At 37.7% G+C, this 23,124-nt stretch overlaps 1 protein-coding gene and 1 long non-coding RNA gene across 2 annotated transcripts in view; one reads left to right on the forward strand and one right to left on the reverse strand.

Annotated features, from left to right (window-relative positions):
- Positions 1-23,124, forward strand: part of PALMD (palmdelphin) — a 49,381-nt gene that overhangs the window by 11,497 nt on the left and 14,760 nt on the right. Inside the window, exons 2-3 of the mRNA XM_015073831.3 lie at positions 6,591-6,671; positions 12,156-12,280. Of these exons, the coding sequence (XP_014929317.1) occupies positions 6,591-6,671; positions 12,156-12,280 (206 nt within the window). The remainder of the gene's footprint in view (positions 1-6,590; positions 6,672-12,155; positions 12,281-23,124) is intronic.
- LOC113599236 (uncharacterized) lies at positions 7,269-11,450 on the reverse strand. Its single transcript, XR_003419974.2, has 2 exons — positions 10,958-11,450; positions 7,269-7,501 (listed from the first exon to the last, which is right to left on the reverse strand). It is a non-coding gene; the product is annotated as an uncharacterized LOC113599236 (long non-coding RNA).

Here is a 23,124-nt window from a genome sequence, read left to right on the forward strand (position 1 = left end):
GTTTACATTTATTAATAATGAGATTAATCATTAATTTGGGTCCAACATTCCTAACAGACAAGATCTTTTGAAATCTTGATTTGGTCATCTTTTATTTTATTGACTCCTAAAACTAGCTGTTCACTAAAGCCAGCTGGAACAGTTTCTACCAATAAATCTTCCAGCCCACCCCTACCTCACCCTTAAAATTCTGATTTGGAAAGTTATCTCAATATGTTTATGTTCATTGGGTGTAATTTTAGTTTTCTCTCTTCTTATAAGGCATTGTTTAAAAAAAATGTTAAGACAATTACTTTCAATGGTCTATTTTTTTCTGTTTGCATTTACAAAACTTTCCAAAGAATAAAATAAGAAAAGGAGGCCGGGGTGACTCAGTCAGTTAAGCTTCTGACTCTTGATTTCGACTCAGGTCATAATCTCACTCATAGGATCAAGTGCCCAGTTGGGTTCTGTGCTGATAGTGCAGAAGTCTGCTTGGGATTCTCTCTCTCCCTCTCTCTCTACCCCTCCCCTGTTTGCTTTCCCTCATCTCTCAAAATAAATAACGTTAAAAAAAAAAAAGAAGAAGAAGAAAGTAAGAAACCTTGTCCAAAGCTACACTAAAACACAGATATACTGAATTCCCATGATCCAGATGTCTTCATTCCTCAATTTCTTCACCTACCTAATGCAGATAAATGTGGTCCCTACTTCAAAGAAATTTGGAAGAAAATTAAATAAATTGATACATTTACGTGCTTTAAGTAGTTCCTGACACATATAAAGTTATCAGCAAATGTTAGCTATTTTTGCAACCACCACAATCTTCATCATCTGCAGATCTTGAAAAATGAAGCAAAAGAAATAAAGTTAGCTTTAAATGCTTTGTTTTTAGTAATTGAATGTCATCTCTTAGGCATTGCTTGTCTAAATACAACACTGTTTAATAATTCATTCTACAACTTTGCCAGGGATTAACCAGTAAGTTCACCAGTCTTTAAATATTCATAATTGCCTTTTGTCCCTCTTCAAAAAGTTGGGGCACTTGCCATTTTCAGTCTTCAGGTACCTCTTCACTCGAGATTCCAGGATTACTTGACAATATTTTTCTGTCGTGCCTATAAATTTTTCTCCTCCCTGAGGTGAAACCCATCAGAGTCTGAGCAGCTCTGTCTTGGTGCTCTGTTTCCTCTTGTGCTTCAATTTTCCTTCAAACTTATTTGTTCTATCCTTTCCAGGGTTAATATTATTCTCCTTAATCAAAAATATGGAAGCAAAATAGAAACAGAATGGTTCTATTTTCATCATGTTGCTATTACACTATGTATCTCAGCAGTTGTCCAATGACTGACTTTAGCTTTTTGCTCTGAACATAACTTAAATGTATATAATTGTTTATACACCCATGCTTTTTGTGCCCTCAATGTTTTTCACATGCTTCTCACCTTCACATCACCTCAGATTTTTTTCCACCTTATTTACACTATTACAAATAGGTGCTACCTGCTTATCTTCATTCTCGGTTTCATGAGCGCATGGAGAGTTCACAGTGATATCAAACTATTTGGTTTAGGTTTGCTTATAGTAACGCTCTTTTCTTCTTACCTGAGATCATTTGTAATTGTGTAGCCATGTTTCTACTTGTAAATTTCCCAGGCTTCCTGGTCTATCTTCTCTCTTGAAATGTGTGCATCTTTTTCAAAAAAAATTTTTAAGAATTTTTAAAGAATTTAAAAAATATAGTTTCACTCAAATCTAGGAAACCTCTCACTATGCTAAGGATTCTTCTCTAGGAATATTGTGCTAGCAACATCCCTTTCTTTCAAGATTACCATTATTTGCACCTCACCAAGAAGTTCTGCATTGTTGGAAGTAGTTAAATCCAAATAAGCAGCTTCTATTATGATTCTTTTGAAACCTTAAGCAATTAAAATGTCAATAAAGCTAGTCATGAAATTATAAGATACTCAGCTTCTAGCAGAATGTATCTCAAACCATCTGACTCATTGAATTGGCCCAATTCACCAACTTCTATTACAAATAATATGATTGACCCCGAAATAAAATTCCACCTGGATTTCTTTCCTTAAATGTAGGTGCTTCATGAAGTATCTGGCCTTAGCTCTCCTTCTCTTTTCATAAATATGTTTCCCGTCATGCCCTGACAGTCTTCTGACTTCAGCTATTCCTTCCAAAACTCCCGCATCTTTAGTTCTGACCCCTCATCTCTCTCCAACCAATGTTTCAACTGCCCACCAGACAACTCCACCTGGTTGACCCAAAGACACCCCAAACTTTTTTAAAGTTTTTTTTACTTATTTTGAGAGAGAGAGAGAGATTGACAGAGCACACACATGCATGAGTAGGGTGGGGAAAGGGAGTGGCAGAGACAGAGAATCCCAAGCAGGCTCCGTTCTGTAAGCATGGAGTCCAACATGGGGCTCAATCTCATGAACTGCGAGATCATGACGTGAGCCAAAATCAAGAATCAGACACTTAACTGAAGGGGCCACCCAGGCACCCCAAGACACCTCAAACTTGGTGTGAATCTACCATCTTCCCTACCCAACTCTTTCTTCCTTCTTCTGAGTTTCTTGTGTCTATTGGCAATCCTGCTCTACCTCGGCATAAAAGCCTCATAGGTAACTTCTGCTACCTCTTGCTCAAGCTTTCCTGGTCTTATGTATGAGTCATAGCCTAAATGACCATCCCCATTCAAGTGCTCCTCCTTCAACATCTACTACACAATTAGGCTATATTAAATTTCTTAAAACATGGTTTTAACTCTATTAATCCTCTCCCTCTGAACACTTCCATTGCTTTTTATCTCAATACCTAAGTAAATTCCAAACCCCTTGTCCTGCCATTCAATTTTCTTCTGAGGACTTACCCTCACCCTGCTATCCCTATTTTATTTCCCACTAACTCATATGGCAACATAGATTCCAGAATTGCTGTTCTATATAATGTTCCAATTTTCTACTTCTAGGCCTTTGCTCATATTAAGCCCTTAACCTGAATGCCTTTCCTCCCCACTCCCCTGGTCCCCACCAACTATCCAACATACTCTACTCAAATGCTACATCAAAGCCTCTCCCAACCATATTATCTAGAAGCAACTGCTCCCTGTCTCCCCTCAACTCCCACAGAACCTCCCTTATGCCTCAGGAATGACATCTGTCACTTTATTTCTTAGACTATATAGTTACTTGAATTAATGATTTTCTTTATTTATGAGAATGTAAGTTTCTTGACAAAAGCATCTGCTTCTGAATAATTTTTAAATATTGCACAACTTCTAATGTCACCTTAAACACAGCATTTATACATCAGTACTGCAGTATTAGATAAATTAACCATTAAGTAACTCAGGATCGGGGCACCTGGGTGGCTCAGTCGATTGAGCATCCGACTTCGGCTCAGGTCATGATCTCATAGTCTGGCAGTTCGAGCCCCGCGTCGGGCTCTGTGCTGACAGCTCAGAGCCTAGAGCCTGCTTCAGATTCTGTGTCTCCCCCTCTCTCTGACCCTCCCCCGTTCATGTTCTGTCTCTCTCTGTCTCAAAAATAAAAATAAATAAATAAATAAATAAATAAATAAATAAATAATAAATAAATAACTCAGGATCAATCATGCCTTCTTTACAGATTCAGGCATTTCTAGAATATTAGCTCCTTGTTAATCAATAATATCTCTAAAATACCCTCCTAAGTATCATGCTTACTGTGAATACGGTAATATCATTGAATCATAGATGGTCACAGTAGCTTTCTATTTGCACAAGATAAATAAATTTTCAAAATAATCAAGAGGTAGCTTTATACAGAATTAGAATTTGTGGGTGTCAACTGCTAAAATATTCTAAGTCAGACAGCTAAAATTCTACACAACTGTTCATTAAACAGAAGTCCTCCTTAGTTGAACATTAAAGAAGTAAACATCAATATAAGTTACTCATAAGAGTTAACATTAATAAGTATGATGTGCCAGGTAACAAAAGGTGTCTATAGAGACGTTCAAGCTACTGGGAAAATTTTGGGGAGCAGATGGCATTTCACACCTATTTGTTCCATGATAATATGGGAAGGAATTAGCAGGCTCTGGTAACTTTCAGTACACTAGCAATAGAGGTAGGTATACAACTTAGTGTTGACTTAAAGTTTATTTTGCCTTTATAAAATTAACTTATTGCCATCTTATTTTTCAGTAATTCCTATAGGTCCCCGTGAAATTTTGCAAAAGGATAACTTGCTGTTGAATATCTTATGAGGAAAAAGTGCTTCTATCTTAAAAGAGAACCATGCCTATAACATTATAAACTTATCTTCTTAATTACCTAGACTGGCATAAGGGAGGCATCACATTACCTCTGAGAGACAAAACATTGGTATTCCTTAGCAACCCTGTGTAAGCCTTGTGTTGCCAAAACACTTCAGACACCCTGCCTCCCTCTACCCACAGCTTTCCCTTATTACTAACCCCAAGATGAAACCAGCCCAAACTGGCTATCAACAGGGGTGGGGAAGACTTGCTGGCTTCAGCAGTCACTGTCTCTTATACATTCTTCTCTATGGGCCACCAGTGGTGAGAGGTGGATGATTACACACCCACACTAAAAAGGGTACCAAAAATGGGCTCCCTCCTTTCCCTCCCTCACCCCTGTTGCTGGCTATGCTGGCACTGCCTCTAGGCCACAGTTCTTCATGATAGAGGGGACAATGAAGAAAGTTGTGAGAAGCTGGACTAATTTCTCATTCAGGAAAATGGTGTCATGAATTGGCTAAGAGTGTGGAGGCTGAACTAACTCAAACTGCGTGGGTTCAAATCCTGGCTCCACCACTTATGAGTTCTGAGAGCTTGGATAAGTTAATTAATTAGTAAAACTTACATTTCCTCTTCTAAAATAAAAATCATCACGATATCTTTGTTATTATAAGGATTTGATGAAATAGTTCCTATAAAATACTTACCAAAATGTTTGGCATAATACATTTAAAACATTACTAATCTTTGCTCAGCTACAGCCTCTAGATACAGTGGAGAATTGACTCACAGGTTGTCAGAGTTTTTGTTGCTAAAGACCAGATTTGATCCAAAGCAGTTATACTGGAGACCGACACTTGTTGCCTAGCTAATTTTTTTTTTCACAAGAGCTGCTCATGAAATTTACAAAGTGAAACTGATGAAGTCATATATTCTTCTAACACACAAAGAAAAACATGACATAAAGTTGGAGAGCAACATGTTGTTTTTCTTCAACAAATGTACCTGAACTTATACATCAAAAAAAAAGAGTTTTTATCTTCAAAGGAGTCACATCAGGAAGCCATGCACTGATTTCAACAATGCTGCCAAGTGTTTTTGGAACACTTCCTTCTAAATTACCTTCTGAGCCCGCTTCAAATTCTTTTAGTTGTCTTCATTGGCAACAAGTTATTATCCTTTGGGAGTTTTCAATTTTGAAAGCAGATTTAAAACCCACTCTTATAAAATAGAGGATAATGTCACTTCTGGTCAAAAAAAATAAATAAATAAGGAAATAACTGCCTTTTTGCATAGCTTGTAAAATGTCTAAAACAATTCCAGAGAGGGAATCTCGAAAACATTTCAGGCTAATGGAAGCATTATCAGAATTAATGTGCTACTTTCTGTGATTAACAGGTTAAGTGGTATTTACTTAATTTTTTAAGACAAATACTTACAGAGCACTATGTGTCAAGCACTGTCCTAGGAACGTTTACATACATTTAATGCTCATATCTTATGAGGGAGATTCTCTTATCCCCATTTTCAGATGAAGTAATTGAGGCACAGAGGAGTTAAGGACTTTGTCCAAGGACACAGAGCTAGTAAATGGCAGAGCCAGGAATCAAACTCAGGCTAGTTAGTATATACGCTATATTTTCTAAAAAGTACCTCTGGGCTTAACAGCATTAACAGTTATGCTTTCTGGGTTTTTTGAGGTAATGCAATTTAAACTTGGTGAAAGATACAGTATCTCCCCCATGAATTTTGTGTAACCTTGACTAAAAGCCCTCTTACTGTTTATAAGCATTATCTGAACCCTTTTTTCTCTATCTTCACATAGCAAATTATACAGGGAGGAAACACTCCACTCTCTAGCTTCCTAGTTTTCTAACGCTCTGTAGGCCAGCTATCCTGTTTTCCCACAGAAGCAAACCTTTTACCCAGCAGTTTCTTCAGCCCTGTGCCAGGAACAGTCTCTCTCCTCAGAGTTTCCTCATGTCTATTTCAAAACTCCCTCCTTAAAATTCACTTTTCCCGTTGCATCACTCAGTAGCTCAATCTTGCTACGTTAATGGGGAATATGTATTTTAAGGGGATGGGAGGGTAGTGGGGAAGGAAAGACATTAAAATATTTTCAAGTTCTCTTTTTTTTTCATAAGCAGCTTATATCGTTTTCCATCAGCAAAATGCTTTGAATGTCTCACTTTGCCCTCCTTCACTTTGAAATCTGAGTTTCCAAAGCAGCTTCCTACTAATGCCAAGAGCATACGCCTGGCCAGCCATTCAGTAATGACGACAACCCCAAGGAAACATATTTAAGCAAACTGAAAAAATAGATTATGCTGGAACTTCTTTTATTTCAGGATAAAAGAAAAATACAGGAAGAAATATCACAGAAGCGTCTGAAAATAGAGGAAGAAAAATTAAAGCACCAGCATTTGAAGGTAATTTGTTATTTTAATTTCATTTCAATGATTTTGTATTCAAATATTCTAATGGCATTCAAATTTCTGTAGTAAAGATGCTTTAGGAAGGAAAAGAAAATCAGCATAGTTCTACTAACACCCTAATAACCATAGGGCAGGACAAGAATCTAGAAAATCTGCATATGAGATTAATACCTTCTGGTAAACTTGCGGAAAGTTGAAAGCATGCTTTTATTACTTTATCCCTTATTACTGAATTTCCTCATTTTCTTGGCTAACCTTGAGAATCCAGCCTTGATAATTTGGCCCTGAACACAGTCTTGCTTAACATCCCTAGGGATAGAACCAGCTAGAAAGTCCCTTTTGGAATCAATGAAAGGCCAGCCTTTCCCCAGGGGGTACACAGCAGACACCGTCTGGCAGGGCCAAGGATGCTTGGATTTAAAAGCTCAGTGCAATGAATCCAATTTTGTTTGAGTATGGCTTCGGGGTTTTGTTTTATTTTGTTTTGTTCTATTTTGACAAAACATGAGATCATCACCAGAAATAAATCTCCATTTTTAAAATCAGACTTTACATCTTCCAAGGGTGTGGTCATGTTGTAATTAAAGCACATTGAGTTTCAACATTTTATTACGTAGCTTAGTCACAGGATGCAACCAAATGACAAACAGGAGCTCCTTGTGAACAGGTCCAAGCAGGAAGCTACTTAGCTGGCAGGGCTGCTATCAATAGATTTAATGAATCCCTCAATGAAACAATGCCGCACACTTGTGGAATCTACACACTTAAGGTAAACTTGCCTAATTCAGCTAACTCCATCTTTCTGATGGGTCAGGTAACCACCTCTGAAAAGAAACATAATTTAAGATTCCAATTAGCCTCAGTTCTCTGGATTCTGTTTGCTCCTTTGTTTCTATATAAATTGACATTTCCAAAGTTTGATGGATAATTTCAAAGTATAGTCAGCCTGCTATCCTTGCAGTATGTCACAGTGAATTTACATAAGTAAATAGCCATAGCCAAGAAATGCAGTGTATATAATCAGAAAAATCAATGAAACAAAAACAAATTTTACCAAGTTACTTTGGTGAATGAAACTCAAATAAAAAATCAAATCCACAATAATTTTTGAGCTAAACCATTTCTAACTGTTAATCAGTGCTCTCTCTCTCTCTCTCTCATTCTCTCCCTCTCTTTCCCTCCCTCTCTCTCTCTCTCTCTCTCTCTCCCTCCCTCCCTCTCTCTCGCTCTCTCTCACACACACACACACACACACAGTTTACACACAATTTGAGTCTCACAATAAAGTAATGATTGCTTCTGAGTAAACAGAAAGCTGTCTAGCATTCAACAATTGCTATTCTTGTAGAATGTGTAGCCAAACAACAGTAGAGCTCACAGTAAGAGAAAGGGTTAAATATCCCCTCAGTTCACTCTAGGAAGCAAGTTTCACAAAGAAAACTCTGGCTCCAGGGCACCTGGGTGGCTCAGTCAGTTGAGCTTGAGTGTCCAAGCTCAGGTCATGATACCAGGGCCATGGGATCGAGCCCCATGCTGGGTTCCATGCTGAGCGTGGAGCATGCCCAGGATTGTCTCTCTCTCTCTCTCTCTCTCTCTCTACCTCTGCCCCTCTCCCCTGCTCTTGCTCTCTCTCTAAAATAAAAACAGAAGAGGAAAGGAAAGGAAAGGAGAGGAGAGGAGAGGAGAGGAGAGGAGAGGAGAGGAGAGGAGAGGAGAGGAGAGGAGAGGAAAGGAAAGGAAAGGAAAGGAAAGGAAAGGAAAGGAAAGGAAAGGAAAGGAAAGGAAAGGAAAGGAAAGGAAAGGAAATTCAGTATTGCCAAAACCAGTCCAAAAAAATAATACATGATCTTCCATATAGGTTTGCTTTCTGGAACCCAGGATACCTCTTCTAATCCAATCCAATCAACATATTATCATGCTTTGGATTGCTGTACACAGTTGTGCAGATTGTGTACTGCACAAAGGTACCTGAGAAAGGAGTGCTAAAACCCTGCCCATGCTCCCTTGGAACTGTGCACTCTGGCATCAGTCTGCTTCTGTCTGAAGGATGACGTTTCTTTTTCTCTGCACAAAGGTGCTATCCACCTTCCCAGGCTGTGCACTGACCCAAAGGGGTGGGGATGAGAAACAGCAATTTTTCCTGATTTTTTTATTAATGCCATAGAGACTAGCAGTGGCCCTGGAGGGCTGTAGCCCTTCTGCCTGCAACCTAGTGGGAACCCCAATATTAAATACATAACTAGGACATTAAATAACTAGGAATTAAAAGATAATTTCTTAAATTTAAACAATAGTATAAGCAGTAATCTAGGGTGGTCAAAGGAGGTCTATTAAAGGTGTGGGATTTAAGCTGAGTCTTAACTGATAAGTAAGATTTATATAGGTGTCTATAGGACCTTTTAGTCAATAAACATTTATTAAGGACCTATTATGTGTAAAGTACTAAGCAGGGCACTAAGAATACAAAATAAAGTTTGACCTGTATCCTTAAAATGGTAACTGACACAGAAACTTATAAAGACATACATTATGTGATGAGCGCTGTGTGCAAGACTAAAACTGCAAAAAGAACTCAGAGGAAAGACTGGCAGTTTGAATAGAGTCACATTCGTCTAAGTTTTGCAGAAAATGGTTGGCCACACCAAACAGCAACTAGGCACCATTCCAAAATGGGGTTCAGAAATGTGCAGAAATATTTTTAAAATCGATTCTAAAATATGTTCACCAAGTCAAGAAAGCTCTATTGGCCTCTGCAGTTGCCAGTCTCCTTTAATTTTCTTCTTCATCCACCTGTTCTCAGCACTTTCCTGATTGCAAACTATTTCATTACACTTCACAAACATAAACATTTACAAAGTGCTCCTTCTGTGTCATTAGTACATACATTTCCAAATAATTGTAGGAACTCACTCTGATATTCTTTTGCTCTGGAACCTGGCAATCATACCAATGACATGCTAGAAAGGGAGTTTCTGGGGATATTAGTAGCATTCTGACTTTCAAACATTTCTGAGATTTGTACACTATGGGTCTCCTTGCCTAGTAACATGATCACAATCTGTCACCAAGACACACAAAATACACTCAACTTAGAAAACTTTTCTTCTCTGGAAGTCCATTTGATCCATGGTATAAAGAACTAATTTATTCCTAAAGTCTACTCTAACTGCTGTATGGAATGGAACGTGCTTCAGGAAAACCTTTCCCTAAAAAAAAATTAACTGCCCAAATATCCATTACCCACACGTCACTTATATTTTCATACAGTTAATACGGCTTTTGATTCTGAATGTCATTGTTGTGAAACAGATTTTACATCGACCTCATAGATGAAAGCACAAGTCTAAACTGTGACATAAAAGCAAAATAACTATCTTTAGGTTGTCACAATACGTAATTGTACCATATCATTTTAATTGCACATCCAAATTATGTATTTTATATTCAGATGCAAAGGGTTCTTTGCCAGAGGTAAATGACAATTTGTGAATTATGAACAAAGTTTTACAAAGATAAAATTTAAATTATTCTTGTTCCTAACCAGACTAAGAACCAAGAATGTAGCCCGAAGTTCACATAATCACATCACATGAATTATTCTCTGTTCTCTGTAACTCACCATCATAAGACCATCCCATCTGAGTGCTTCTTGTAGTGATACGGATGTAAATGACTGAAACTGTCCTGGTAGGTGGTTTGTAAGAACTGTAATTTACTTTTGATAGGTGTCATCTGTCTTCTTTACTATGCATTAATTATCATCACATTCCATCAAATAAAAATAAATTAAAATCAAAGCAAATTCCTCAAATGAGTGTACTAAGATTTTCTTGGCATCTTTGACCTCAAGAGATAGATCTTGACTTTTATTAAGAACATTTTAACTGTGTCTGTGGGAGAACATTTCCGCAAACAGCTCAACAGCCATAATTAGGGGTTAAGGTAACACTGGGGCAAAGAATCTCTGGCTACAAACTGGAATAATACAAACTACTCTTATGGGGGGTGTTGTCCACATGCAATCACTTGAATCTCTGAAAAGGACAAAATGAACATGATCATCTGGGATAAGGCTGTTACTCAATCTAGCAGTTTTCAAACTGTGTGTTCTGGGCATCCACAGGCTTCTGGGCCCCCTCCCTGCTTCAACTAGAGCAGGCCAGGTTTTATCAGCTCTATAAAGTATAATTCCATACAATATGTATTTGTAAGCAGTATAACATTTCTTATTGGTTTGGAGACCATTGCCTTACTTAAAATAACCATCATGTGATACTTACCTAGCACAATCAACCTTATTTAAATTTTGTTTAAAATTCAAAGATATTTAGATTCCAGTAGTATTAGTTCTAGCATCCTTTTAAAAAAGGCAAAAGTTCTTTTTACTTGCTCTCATTTTAATTGTGATATAAGAGAAAGAAGTCTCAGACAATACAGAGTTCCCATTCTTCTCACCATTTTAGGCACAAATCCCCAATAAGTAATTATTAAACAAATAGTTTACACAGGTAGATTAGATATATAGGGAGAACAGTTTTCTTCAGGAAGAAAAGGAGAAACCCAAACTCTTTGGAATTAATACCTAACACTTCCTACGTAAGACATGGATGGGGTGCTAGCTAAGTCCTCTCCAAAATTTACACATCTCTCATTTGCTTTTTCTCAGGCTCAGGAGCCAGGATTATAATTCTTTCATGCAAATTCAAAGGGTTTTTTCCCATATGATAAAACATAAATATTTATCATTTTGTTAAAGTTGACAAAAATTCAAGTTAGATCAGTGAATTTTGTGCATCGTATTATTGGAACAAGTAGTTTTGTACTAAACTTAGGTATCTGGAACCGGGGAGGTTCTCAGAAGACAGAAGAGGTACTGGGTGGGCAAAGCAATAAGTGCTGACCACACCACTTAAGACTAACATCGAATTAGTTTAAGACACAATAGCAATCTCTTGTTTTGCCCCTCATTTCAATTAATCCCACAAAAAAAATTTTTGGAGCATTTTCTGTACACTGTCATTGGGATGAATAAAAAAATGGCTTCAAGGAAGGAGCCTTTTACTTCAAAGACACAAGATGTACACCCATTAATCAAATAAGTAATAGTTAGACATCACGTGATAAGATCTCTGTACAACTGCTAGACATACAGTGTAGGTAAGCAGAGTGCTGCATGATTCTGAAGAAAGAGAGCTCTCTGAGGGTGAGGATGGGGGAAGGACAGAGATTTTCACAGAGAAGGAAGAACCTACTCTAGAACGTGTAGGATAAACAGGATTTAGATACATAAAACTGGCTTTGGAAGGGGGTTACAAAGGGTGCAATGAAGGAAAACACCAGATTTATTCAGGTAACGCAGTGAGAAAAAAAAAAACATTTCTCTTTACTATGTTCACTATTAATATTCATAAGATTTCAAAGTAGTTAGAGATTTAGGAAATTATTGATTAAGAACATCTTTATGTTTCCTGATATCAGAAAAAGGCCTTAAGGGAGAAATGGCTTCTAGATGGAGTCAGCAGCGGAAAAGAACAGGAAGAGATGAAGAAGCAGAATCAACAAGACCAGCACCAGATCCAGGTTCTAGAACAAAGCATCCTCAGGTACAGCCCTCACTGACCTACTCCATAACTCCCTTTATTTTGACTTTGCCCAAGTTGCATGTATAAGATCCATTCTTATTTTTAAGGGCATAATCACATCTTCATTTGGATTTCTAATAAAGACTAAGGCAACACCAGAAGATGACAGAAATTTCACTGTAAATGCCACCTACACATAGCAACACATGATTTATTTTTTAAATACATATTGGTGACTTACCCAAAGCTCTCCAAGCCTATTTCCTCATCTACAAAATGGTAGTAACAATATCTATCTTTTACACTTGTTGAGCAAATTAAAAATATATGTGCTAAGCTATTAGCACCAACTGGCACATAAGGGGTAGTCAAAAAACAGTCCTTATTCACAGCCCCAACCCCTACTCTCACCTTAGAACAGGTGACAGTTCTCTGGATGTGTTTACACTGTGTGTCCATCACCCTTCTCCCGGGCTCTCCCCAGTCACAACCATGTTTTGGAAGAGAAGACACTGTAGGAATACTTCACTAGCATTTTCTCTCTTCTACCTTCCCAATTATTTGGTCCCAGATGTTGACTTCACTTCTCAATGTCCTTCCCTGCCCATCACCCACAATCAGTACCAAGTCAGCAACTTGTGATATAACAAGTAAAGCTTTTAAATTGCCTTGGCTTAAAAAGTGATGAACATGAAAAATATATATATATTGAAAAGCTCGAATGGAAGATGGGGTTATTAGTATTATCACAAAATATAGATAGCATGAAAGAAAGAGATGTGGGAAATGTCAGAATCATTTTCTAACCTACACACAGAAAAAAGATGGAATTTCTTGTGGTATAATAATGACAATAATTTAAAGCCTATGGATCTTTGAAATAAATATAGGTAGCTTTCAAAATCTCACTCACTGTGAATTTGTCCTCTTTAGTGAGAACTATAGGAAAGACCTGAAAGGTAAAAATATACACTAGCTGTACAACTACATTTTGCCCATCCTCACCACACTATACAGACAGATTGCATTAGGCCTTCAAATTGACAGCATGGAAAAAAGCTTCCTTTTTTTAACTGTTTCTCACGTTACTTGCCTAATTTCACACGTTTGTACATTTAATAGCTAAAATCACTGACTACTCATCCTTATTCAGATTTTCTTTAAATTAACAATTCTTTAAAAGTTATATTGTAATCATTGAAGTGTTTATATTTATAAACCCCTCGGTTGTTTGCTCAAAGATGTGAAGTGTTTCTGAATGGTAGATAACAATTCCTTAAAAATAACTCAATAAATCAACTCTACAGTTGGGAAAACTTGATCCTTTGTCAGGCGTCCCTTAGCAAGAGCTTCTTACCAAAGTCTGGCTTAGCTGATGATTACTTTCTCATCCTTAGCACAGAACCCTTATCTCTGAAGGAGTTCTGAATTTAATCCCTGCATACCCTGAGCTCTGCAGACATATCCCTGCTTCTCTTCAGAGCCCCCTCTTATTTAAGAGTCTTTGCCCATACTGAATACCTACAACTTTTTCTGCACTTGATGATAACTGAAGTGGCTAACAGACTCAGACGCCATTAACAAGTTTGGGCAGCACTGTAAGTAATCCCAGAGAATTTACTAGGGTTCTACTGATTGCTTTCAGACCTTGCCTGAATGCTCTGAGAAGCACATAAGTTTCTAGTGGTACCGACCATGGCTTCCCTAGTTAGAGTTCCTATCTGACCAAAAAAAAAAAAAAAAAGGAGGAGGAAGAGGAGCAGGAAGAAGAAGACAAACCATATTTACCAGCCATATTACCTGCCAGGTACTTTACAGATTATCATCCCATCTAACCTTCATAACCCTGTGATGCATTGTCATTATCTTCACTTTTGGCACATAAGGGGTAAAGAATTCACATAATTACAAAGTGGTGGATCAGAAACTCATGACTACCCTATGCTACCTATAAAGTGATGCCACACAGCATTTTAGACCACACACTATGGTCCAAAAACCTATTATCTCTTACAGGAAGTCTTTAAAACATGTTCTGACCCTTGGTTCTCCTTTCTCCAAAGAGCTCCTAGCACTCTCCGGATCTTCTTTCATGTTGCTCTCACATTACACAATTCTGGCATCTTCTGATGAGTTTTTTTTTTCCTGTTTTAATTGAAGTACTGTTGACGTATAATGTTACATTAGTTTCAGGTATACAAAATAGTGATTCGACAGTTCTCTACATTACACAATGCTCACCACAACATGTACAGTCACCACCTGTCACCGTACAATGTCACTGCAATATTATTGAATGGATTCCCTATGCTGTGCTTTCATCCCCGTGACTTCACTACAACTTTGTTTTAGATCTTCAGGATGTCATTAACCATAAGTGCTCCTTTATTAGCACGAAATGATTTTAACCCCCAAATATAAATAACAGGAATGATTTATTTTTAAATGGCCTTGTGCCATTGACAAAGCACTTGCACTTCCATTAAGTCATTTCATTCTCACAGCAATCCTAGAAGGAAAGCATTAACACCTCCATTGCATAGAGGAGGAAATAGGCTCAGAGAGGATAAGGGACTTAATTAAGGTCACAGAGCCATTAAAGGTAAACTTGGGCCTCAAAGTAAGTCCCATTCAGTGCTCTCCTGCTATAAAACTAACGGAGAGCTGTGGGTGTACATGTTCTGGAAATAGTAAAACATCTAATACCTCGTAGCAAGTTCCTCTGTTTAAGGAATGGTCCTAAAAAAAATGTATTTGCAAAGAGTTCGTATCGTGAATTTGCATTGTTGTGATGCACGAAGGCTGTTTATCTCGTTTAAAATGTGCAGGGAACAGAATGTTCTGAAGCAACATACAGAGACAAAATAATATCTGTGCCTTGTCTGTATTAAACAGCCTCCACTACTGCCCAGCATTAAAGAAATCATGTCGCCAAAGCAGCTTTACCTGATAACTGAACATTTTCTTCTCAGATATTTCTACAACTGCTAAATAATCAGGTGCATGTTTTTAAATGCAGTGTTTCTCCAAAACAGCTACCCGCAGTGCTTAAGAAGCTTTTATTACCAGCTAAAGAAAGTACATTTTCCCATTAGCTCCAAGAGGCAACCAAGTCAAAGGATGGAATTGAACTAGACAGAGCCACCCTTCTTCCCTAAGCAGGGAAAGCATCCCAAACCCTGAATGACTGTTTATCACTTGACTTAGGTGCCTGCTCAAGGGTGACATTTGCCACCTGCCAGGCCTCTCAGCTAGAGGATAAGATTTTAACGGGAACATCAAAATAGAAACGCTGCTATTACCTCAGAGTCTGCAGCAGGGCCAGACTGCTCCTGAAGTTTTCATTCCTACTACCACTCCCAGTCTTCTGAGAGGAACTGAAAGAGCATGGCCTTTGGCATTCAAATCCCTGCTCTGTCAACCACAGTACCTATAAGCCTGACATGTTCTCTCATCTCTTTGGGCCTCAGTTTCCTTGTCTGTAATAGTGGGACAATTATAGTGACTTCACAGGACTTCATGAGTGATCAGCTTGGAGAGTACCTGACACATGGTAGGTGTTCAAAAAATATTAGACCCTAGTCCTTATTAGGAGTCAAAAATAATTAGAAGAAGGACACTGCCTGGAATTTTATCTGGGGATTTTTATCTCTTGGCCAAGATGTCTCATTTCTTTATGCCAGTACAAAGAATCTTTTCCTTTGAGTAAACTGAGATTACCACGCAATTAGAATTCTTTCCATTTGGAAATAATGGATGGGTTTTCTTTATGACTTGAAGACTAAAACACTCACAATACTGGTTAATTTTTACAGAGCATGTGTTATAGACCAGGCACTGTGTTCAACATTTCATATAGATTATCTCACTGAATTCTCACAACCATGCTATGAGGTAGATTAACACTTAATAGGTGAGAAAAATGACATTTGTAGATGCTAACTTGCCCCATCGCATACAGCTAAAAAATTAGGACTCAGGATTTAAAATCTAATTAAATGTCTTAATCATAAAAATAAATTATGCCTCAGATCCTGTAGAAAATTTTTATAAAAGTTAAATCCTATAAATGCTACCCTTTTACAGCACTTTTAATTTCCAACCCATGTAATGATTTCACTCTCTTATATGCATAGATACTCATATGACTCTCTGCCATATTAAAAACTCAAAGCTTCCCTGACTCACACATAACCTTTAAGTAAAACATGTCTGCTTATTCATCCTCTCATCTTTTCTTTCAGAACAGCAACGTTTCAGAAAATAAGTAGGTTTCCATGGTTTTTGTCTCTGAGTCACATTCTTAGCTTTGGAACAATATTAGTGGGTATTTTGCCTGTGCCTTAGGAGGAAATGTTCCCAGGAGTAAAATGATACTGAACATCTCCTTCTGAATTGCTTTGCTTAAACAGAGTTTCAGTTTGCCTCCCAAATGAGCCCTGTTCTTACTGTGACCACTGAACCATTTACTACCTGATTGTAGGCACAGGTGCAAATCCAGCACCGACCTCTCAGTCCAGACACCCATGTGTACAAATTTATAGGCTGGCTTAGAATTCCTGTTTTGTCACGTCTTTTGCTTTCCTCCATCCAATAGCCAACACCCATAATGAGCCCCCCCTCCAAACACCCTCAGAAGCATCCAAAGGAGCTGTGTCGTTCACATTCTAGATTCCTCTTTCCTATGTGGCTTCCCAGCTGTCCTCCCTCTGCCAAAATGCCTTGCATCAAGTTGCCCTCCAGAGGCTTGCTACTTTTTGAACTATGTCCAAAGACCTCTGACTTTAATTGGAGCACACAGAGTGCCTGACAGAAATGTCATAAGCATAAAATGCAAAAGGTTAACTGCCAGGGAGAATGATATAAATGCACTGCCTCCCTTTGAGAAGGATTATCTACTTATGATTAAATGTTCTCTAGTAAGGATTTTTTTTTTAATATTCCAAAGTACCCTTCTGACCCTCTGCCTTTCTTTAATGAGCTTTAATTTGTCTCCAAATGGTAGACACTGCCTGCCCCATAAGGTACTAATATGAAGATGCAGGAAAGATTGGATTTCTGTGTGATTGTATGTCATGAGAAAATCTGAGGAGCGGGTCATTACTGCAGCTGCCACCATCCCACATAAGGGAAGTGCCACTACAAATGGAGATGCAATATTAGGAAATGCACTCTGCTCAAGATCATATAAAGCAGTAATCTACTCTTTTAACTCAAAAAATAGCAGGCAAGATTCAATTTCAAAAACAGAACCCAAAGGATCGATGGAGAAATATAAAGGCTAAATGATGTTGATGCTGGTTATAGTTTATCAAAGTTCAGCTCGCTGTGATTTCTATCCAAATTCAACCCCCTACCTAATGCTCTCATCTACCTGTGCAGGCCAAATGTACCTTAATGAAACTGATGTCTCATCCAACACAGTGAGGAATGCTGCATGAAAAATGTCACATTCTGACCCAACAAGCCATATCTAACATCATATTGTGGGAGAGGCACAAGCTGCTCTTGTGACAATGTGAGAGAGAGAAGAGAAAGGGGGGAAAGGCACACAAAAAAAGAGAGAGGGAGAGAGAGAGAAACCCACCATTTGTTTCTTCTTCTTAAATTTGCTGTTGCCTAGAAACACTTAAGAAATTATTCTGAAGCAATTATATGAGTCAAAAGCATTCAAGCATGTTTTTCACTTTCCATATTTGACTAAATTGGTTTATCAGATTTGCAATAGTTCATCTGTTGTTGTTTTTAATTTCCCAGATATTGTGATTATTTTTAACTCAGGAGATTTTTTAATGTAACAAAAACAGCAAAATAAATCAAATTTCCAGCAAAAAAAGAGGAAGAAATCTAACCCCCAAACCCCATCAAAAAAAAAAGCCTAGTACAATGCCTAGCACATAATAGGAATACCTGTGATTATGTAGCTTAAAAAATGAATGAATGGGAAAATATGGATGATGGATGATGGATGGATGGATGGTCAGACTTGAAAATACCATCTATTAAAGGGTCCAGCTAAAGACTAGACAATGACTTGAACATTAATGAAGTAAAAATTAAAGCCTTGAAATTCTTTAAAAAATAAAAAAGGATAACCACCCAACTATCTTGAGTCAAGGGCAAAGTCACATGACAGTGGTTTTTGAGGCCATTGTTGATGACGTGTTGTAACACCTCACCCTCACTTCACTTTCTCATCTTTCCCCTCTTTCCTATGCTCCTTTATTTCCTTATCCCCCACTTCCCAGCATCCTCTGTGATTCACACCTGCCAATCTCATCCATAGCTTAGTAAAAATAGGGTTAAATGATTACTCAGCATAAACACCCCCACCCCCACCAGTGTTGTGATAGTCTAAAAGTAGATTAGAATAACACCACTCCACTGCAATTCAATAATAACAGCTACCCTTTATGCAGCATATATTATATACTCTGAGCATTACTCTGAGAAAAACAATTCTCTGAGGAAAGTCTAATTAGCATTATTTTACATGTAAGGACACTAAAGCACAGAAAGCTATAAATCTAGTAGCAGACAAGCCATGAGTCACACATAGATCTTTCTGACCCCAGACCCATTCCACCAGGACTCACTCGGTTCATTCGTGATTCATTTCAATGAAGATTTATAGAGAGCCTGCCACATCGAACCCATCTTTGTCTTAAGTAAAGGAGATTGAGATCATAAGTGCCTCAAAGCAAATTTTTAGTTATGTTTACTTCTCTTTAGATCCTTTAACTTTTCAAAGTGATTTTACATTATTTCATTTAAAACAATATTCAGTAACTTGAAATACAAATTTAAAACTACTAGCATGGACGTCATAAATCTTTGGCTGTGTTGACATGAGTAATGAAGGAACAAAGGAGCAAATGAACAAAGGAGAAAGTGGGAGAGGAGTAATTGTCACAAAGAATGTTCAAAGGCAGAAATTCTTTGTATAATATGCTACCAAAGGGCCTAGGTTTCCCCATTCTCCAAGATTGTCCCCCACCCCAGATCTATGACTAAATTTATCAGCTCAGAAAGCTTCCACATACACCCCTTGGAATGCATCTTTTGTCTGCCACAAGCTAAGTGTCACTTAGCCCATTTAGACCACCCCAGGCTAACTGGTCCTTGTTGGTTATTCTATGTTATATTAAGATTGGAATTTATATTTATTGGTCTTCAAATAATAGAGTCCTGTTCTTGGTAGCAAATATGAACAATTAATACTAGAAGCAAAGCAAAAATGAAGTGGATAGAAAGTTGAAAATATAGTGGCTGCTCTATAATACTGTTGGAAATAAATGTTAAGGGTTACAAGGCATAAAGCCAGTAATTATTTCTGAACAGAGAGAGTCAATGGCTGCATACATCATTGAATATGTTTTGCCATTTCATAATATGGTAACAAGTAATTTATTCACTAAAAATATTTTCCCCTACAACTTTTTTTTTAAAGAAAAAAAAGCTTTCCAAAATCATGGATAAGCACATTTGCAGCGAATTTGCCATGTCCTGGCTAAGGCACCTCATGGCACCTATGTATGTAGAGGTCGATTTGAATTATTATTAAAACTATTTAGCTCAGGGTGCCTGGGTGGCTCAGTCAGTTAAACATCTGACTTCAGCTCAGGTCATGATCTCATGGTTCGTGAGTTTGAGCCCCACGTCAGGCTCTGCACTGACAGCTCAGAGCCTGGAGCCTGCCTCGGATTCTGTATCTCCCTCTCTCTCTGCCCCCCCCTTTCTCTCTCAAAAAATAAATAAGCATTAAAATTTTTAAGTTAAAAAAAATATTTAGCTCTTATTAAGTATTTATCATGTACGACAAGGCTCTCTACAGGCTCTAATTAAAAACCACACACCCAGCTTCTGTCCTACCAGAGCACTCAAGAAGCCCATAACTAACCAGTCTACCATACCACACCAACCTCCAGACCATGCATTTATTTGCATTCATTTGAAAACCTTGTTTGTAACCTGCCCATGAAAGGGGCTGATTCTCTGAAAACCAGTTTGGCTTCTTATTTTTCATGGAAAATGAAAGCTTTAATTTACAAAATATTGTTCTGATGAAGAGCATTTGCTTATCTACTAAATGATTATCTTCTAACATTATCTGCCTACATGGCAGTTTCAACTCATGATAGTATCATCTGCCCATAATATAATTATTAATATTTACAGAGTTATATTAGGAGATGAGATTCACCCATGCAAAAGCTGCTCGCATGTAACTATAAATTATTCAGCTTTTCTAAACATCTGCTCTGTTCCAATTATCAGAGCCAAGTGACACTTGTTTCAATGTCACTGCTGGGCTAGCTCTCTGCCTCTCTGCTTGAAGCTGCTGTGTCGCATTGTTCCTCCTGTTCTTAAATGCTCAGGATTAGAGGCAATAGATCTGGCTTAGGCCAAACTGAGTGTTTGTTGTATGCCAAATGCCCTTTAATTCTCTGGCATGCTTACCCACAGCATGTGATTGTTTGCACTAGTGGGTTAGATCTTCCTTATTATACACATGCCTGTTGGCAAGGCTGATTGTAAGGCAATTCATGTCCTATGTCTGTGCGTAGAAGTATTCTTCATCTTTTTTTATTATATAGATTTATTTCAGTTTGGTGAGTAAAATGTGCCTGACATGTGTTAAGTGCTTAAAAAAAGTGTGTTAAATGTTTGATGAAATTTATCAGACCCCTAGTTTTAAAAATAAAACACAAAAATCAACCCACCTTCTACTAGACTGCATATTCTCAATTTTATGACAAAATAGAGTTTGATATTATCATAAAGCAAAGTATCTATAAAGATAAAATATCTTTAACCTCTGATCCATCAATAATAACTTATCTGCCCATTACATATGACCAACACACTGCAGTCAACATTACCTAATTAAAGTCATCAACTACATATACTTAATAGTATCTGTTAGAGTTCCAAAGCTATTCATTTTAATCAGTCATAGTTAAAAAATAAAAGATCTTTCTTTTATCATTGTAAACCTTAGCCATTGAGCATTAACTAGCTAACATCAATATAAACCATGTCAGATTTGGTAGATGATTTAGAAACATGTAACTTCTTCAATCACTAGATGCAAAGCTGATCTATTTTTCTATTTTTACTGGCTAACTACCTGAAATGCAAGGTAACAATGAGTAATTTTGCAAATCAAAGAAAAAAATCTCATAAAGTTGGTTATGCAAAGGTTCATCCCTATAAGGTGATGCAATAATTAGCATACTGATTTTGATGCTTTAAAAGATTCTATAACCGCAGTGGCTTAAACAAGATTAGAACATTCATTTCTCTCACACCCATAACAATCCTAGCTAGGAGACATTCAAGGGAGAAAGAGAAGCAACATCCCATGAGATGATCGAGAGACCCTCCCTGTTTCTTTCTGTCTTGCTTTGCTGCTCCCTAAGTGATGCTTCTGGTAGGATGGTCAAAGACAGCTCACTGCCACAACATCTGCATTCCAGTGTAGGAAGGGGAGGATAAGTGGAGGCCAAACAGTTCTATTTTAAAGTTATGACCTGAAAATTGCAGATGTCACTTCTGCTACTATCCTATTAGCCAGAATTTAGTCACATGACACCATTTAAATGCAAAGGAGACTGGGAAATGTAGTCCGTAGCTGGCGAGACACATAAGACTCAAGGACTTCTATTACTAAAAAGAACAAGAGAAATAGATTGGGGTGAGGAGATTTCATTTACAAAATAGATAACATTTGTTAATTAGACACCATTCCCATAAATATTATGAAAATTCTAATAATCCTGGAGTACTATTTTGGTTTCTTGTCTAGACCTGTATTTTTAAAGGACAGGTGTGTCCCTAAAGCTATATTCACACCCACACTCGCTCCAAAATCATTGATATCAAAGTTGAAGAACAAATCTCCAAATAGACCTGGTAGGTTTTCTTTTTTATTGGAGTTGTCATAGATGGCCCTCCTTTTCCTACCAGAGTAGGCAGAGAAAGGGCTAACTAATCATTATTGAGTAACTCCTTTGTGTCACACCCTGTGGTAGAGGCTTACAAAAATAATTTTATTTACCTCCTTAAGACAACCTTTTGTGAATACTATTATTATCCACCAAAGAAGAAAACTGAAGCTTGGTTGGGCTAAATAAGTAAGCCAAGTACATTAGCTTTCATATGGGCTCACTGTCTTGTTTCCATGGGTAGAGCTGAAAACAAAAAAGTAGACCTTCACACAAAAACTCACAAAATATAGGTAAACCACCAGCCACCTCCTGTTTTCCCAAGATTCAGTGGGGGAAAAAAAGGAAAGAGAATCTGCACTTAAGGGAAGAGTCAAAGATTACAACTGCTCACCACTCCAGACCAAATTCAACATCTGCTGGAGGTGAACACATTCTGAGAACCTGTGAGTCCCAAAAGAAACTGAATCCTTCTTTGTCTAGCTTGGATGGGGTCAGTGAGGTGGTCCTAGCAATTGCATCAACTAATTTCAGAGGTATATCAGTGGTGGCACAACCTGGACCAAGTCCTGCTGATTCAGACCATCCCAGAGAAATGATCACTGGGCCATCTCTGGGTGTAGTCCTGGCCTTTAATAGGCTCCCAGCCTATTACAGCAAACAGCTCATCAGTCCTTTGGGAGTGTATAGCCAAAGCCAGTCATAAACTTAATTTCAAACACAGCATCAGTGATTACCTTCAAACTACAGTATTATAATCAAATTACATCAGCCAGCTTTTATTTAAGACCTAAAACTTCTATTACTTTGAACAACAGTCTTGTGCCCAAACAAAGAAAGGCTGGCTATAAAGTGGCTATAGCTTATGGAAACCCCAGACTCTGAAACAGAGACTGTTGTAAGAACCTCTACCAAAAT

This window comes from Acinonyx jubatus, chromosome C1 (genome assembly GCF_027475565.1).
Source record: "Acinonyx jubatus isolate Ajub_Pintada_27869175 chromosome C1, VMU_Ajub_asm_v1.0, whole genome shotgun sequence".
In the NCBI taxonomy this organism is placed as follows: Eukaryota; Metazoa; Chordata; class Mammalia; order Carnivora; family Felidae; genus Acinonyx; species Acinonyx jubatus.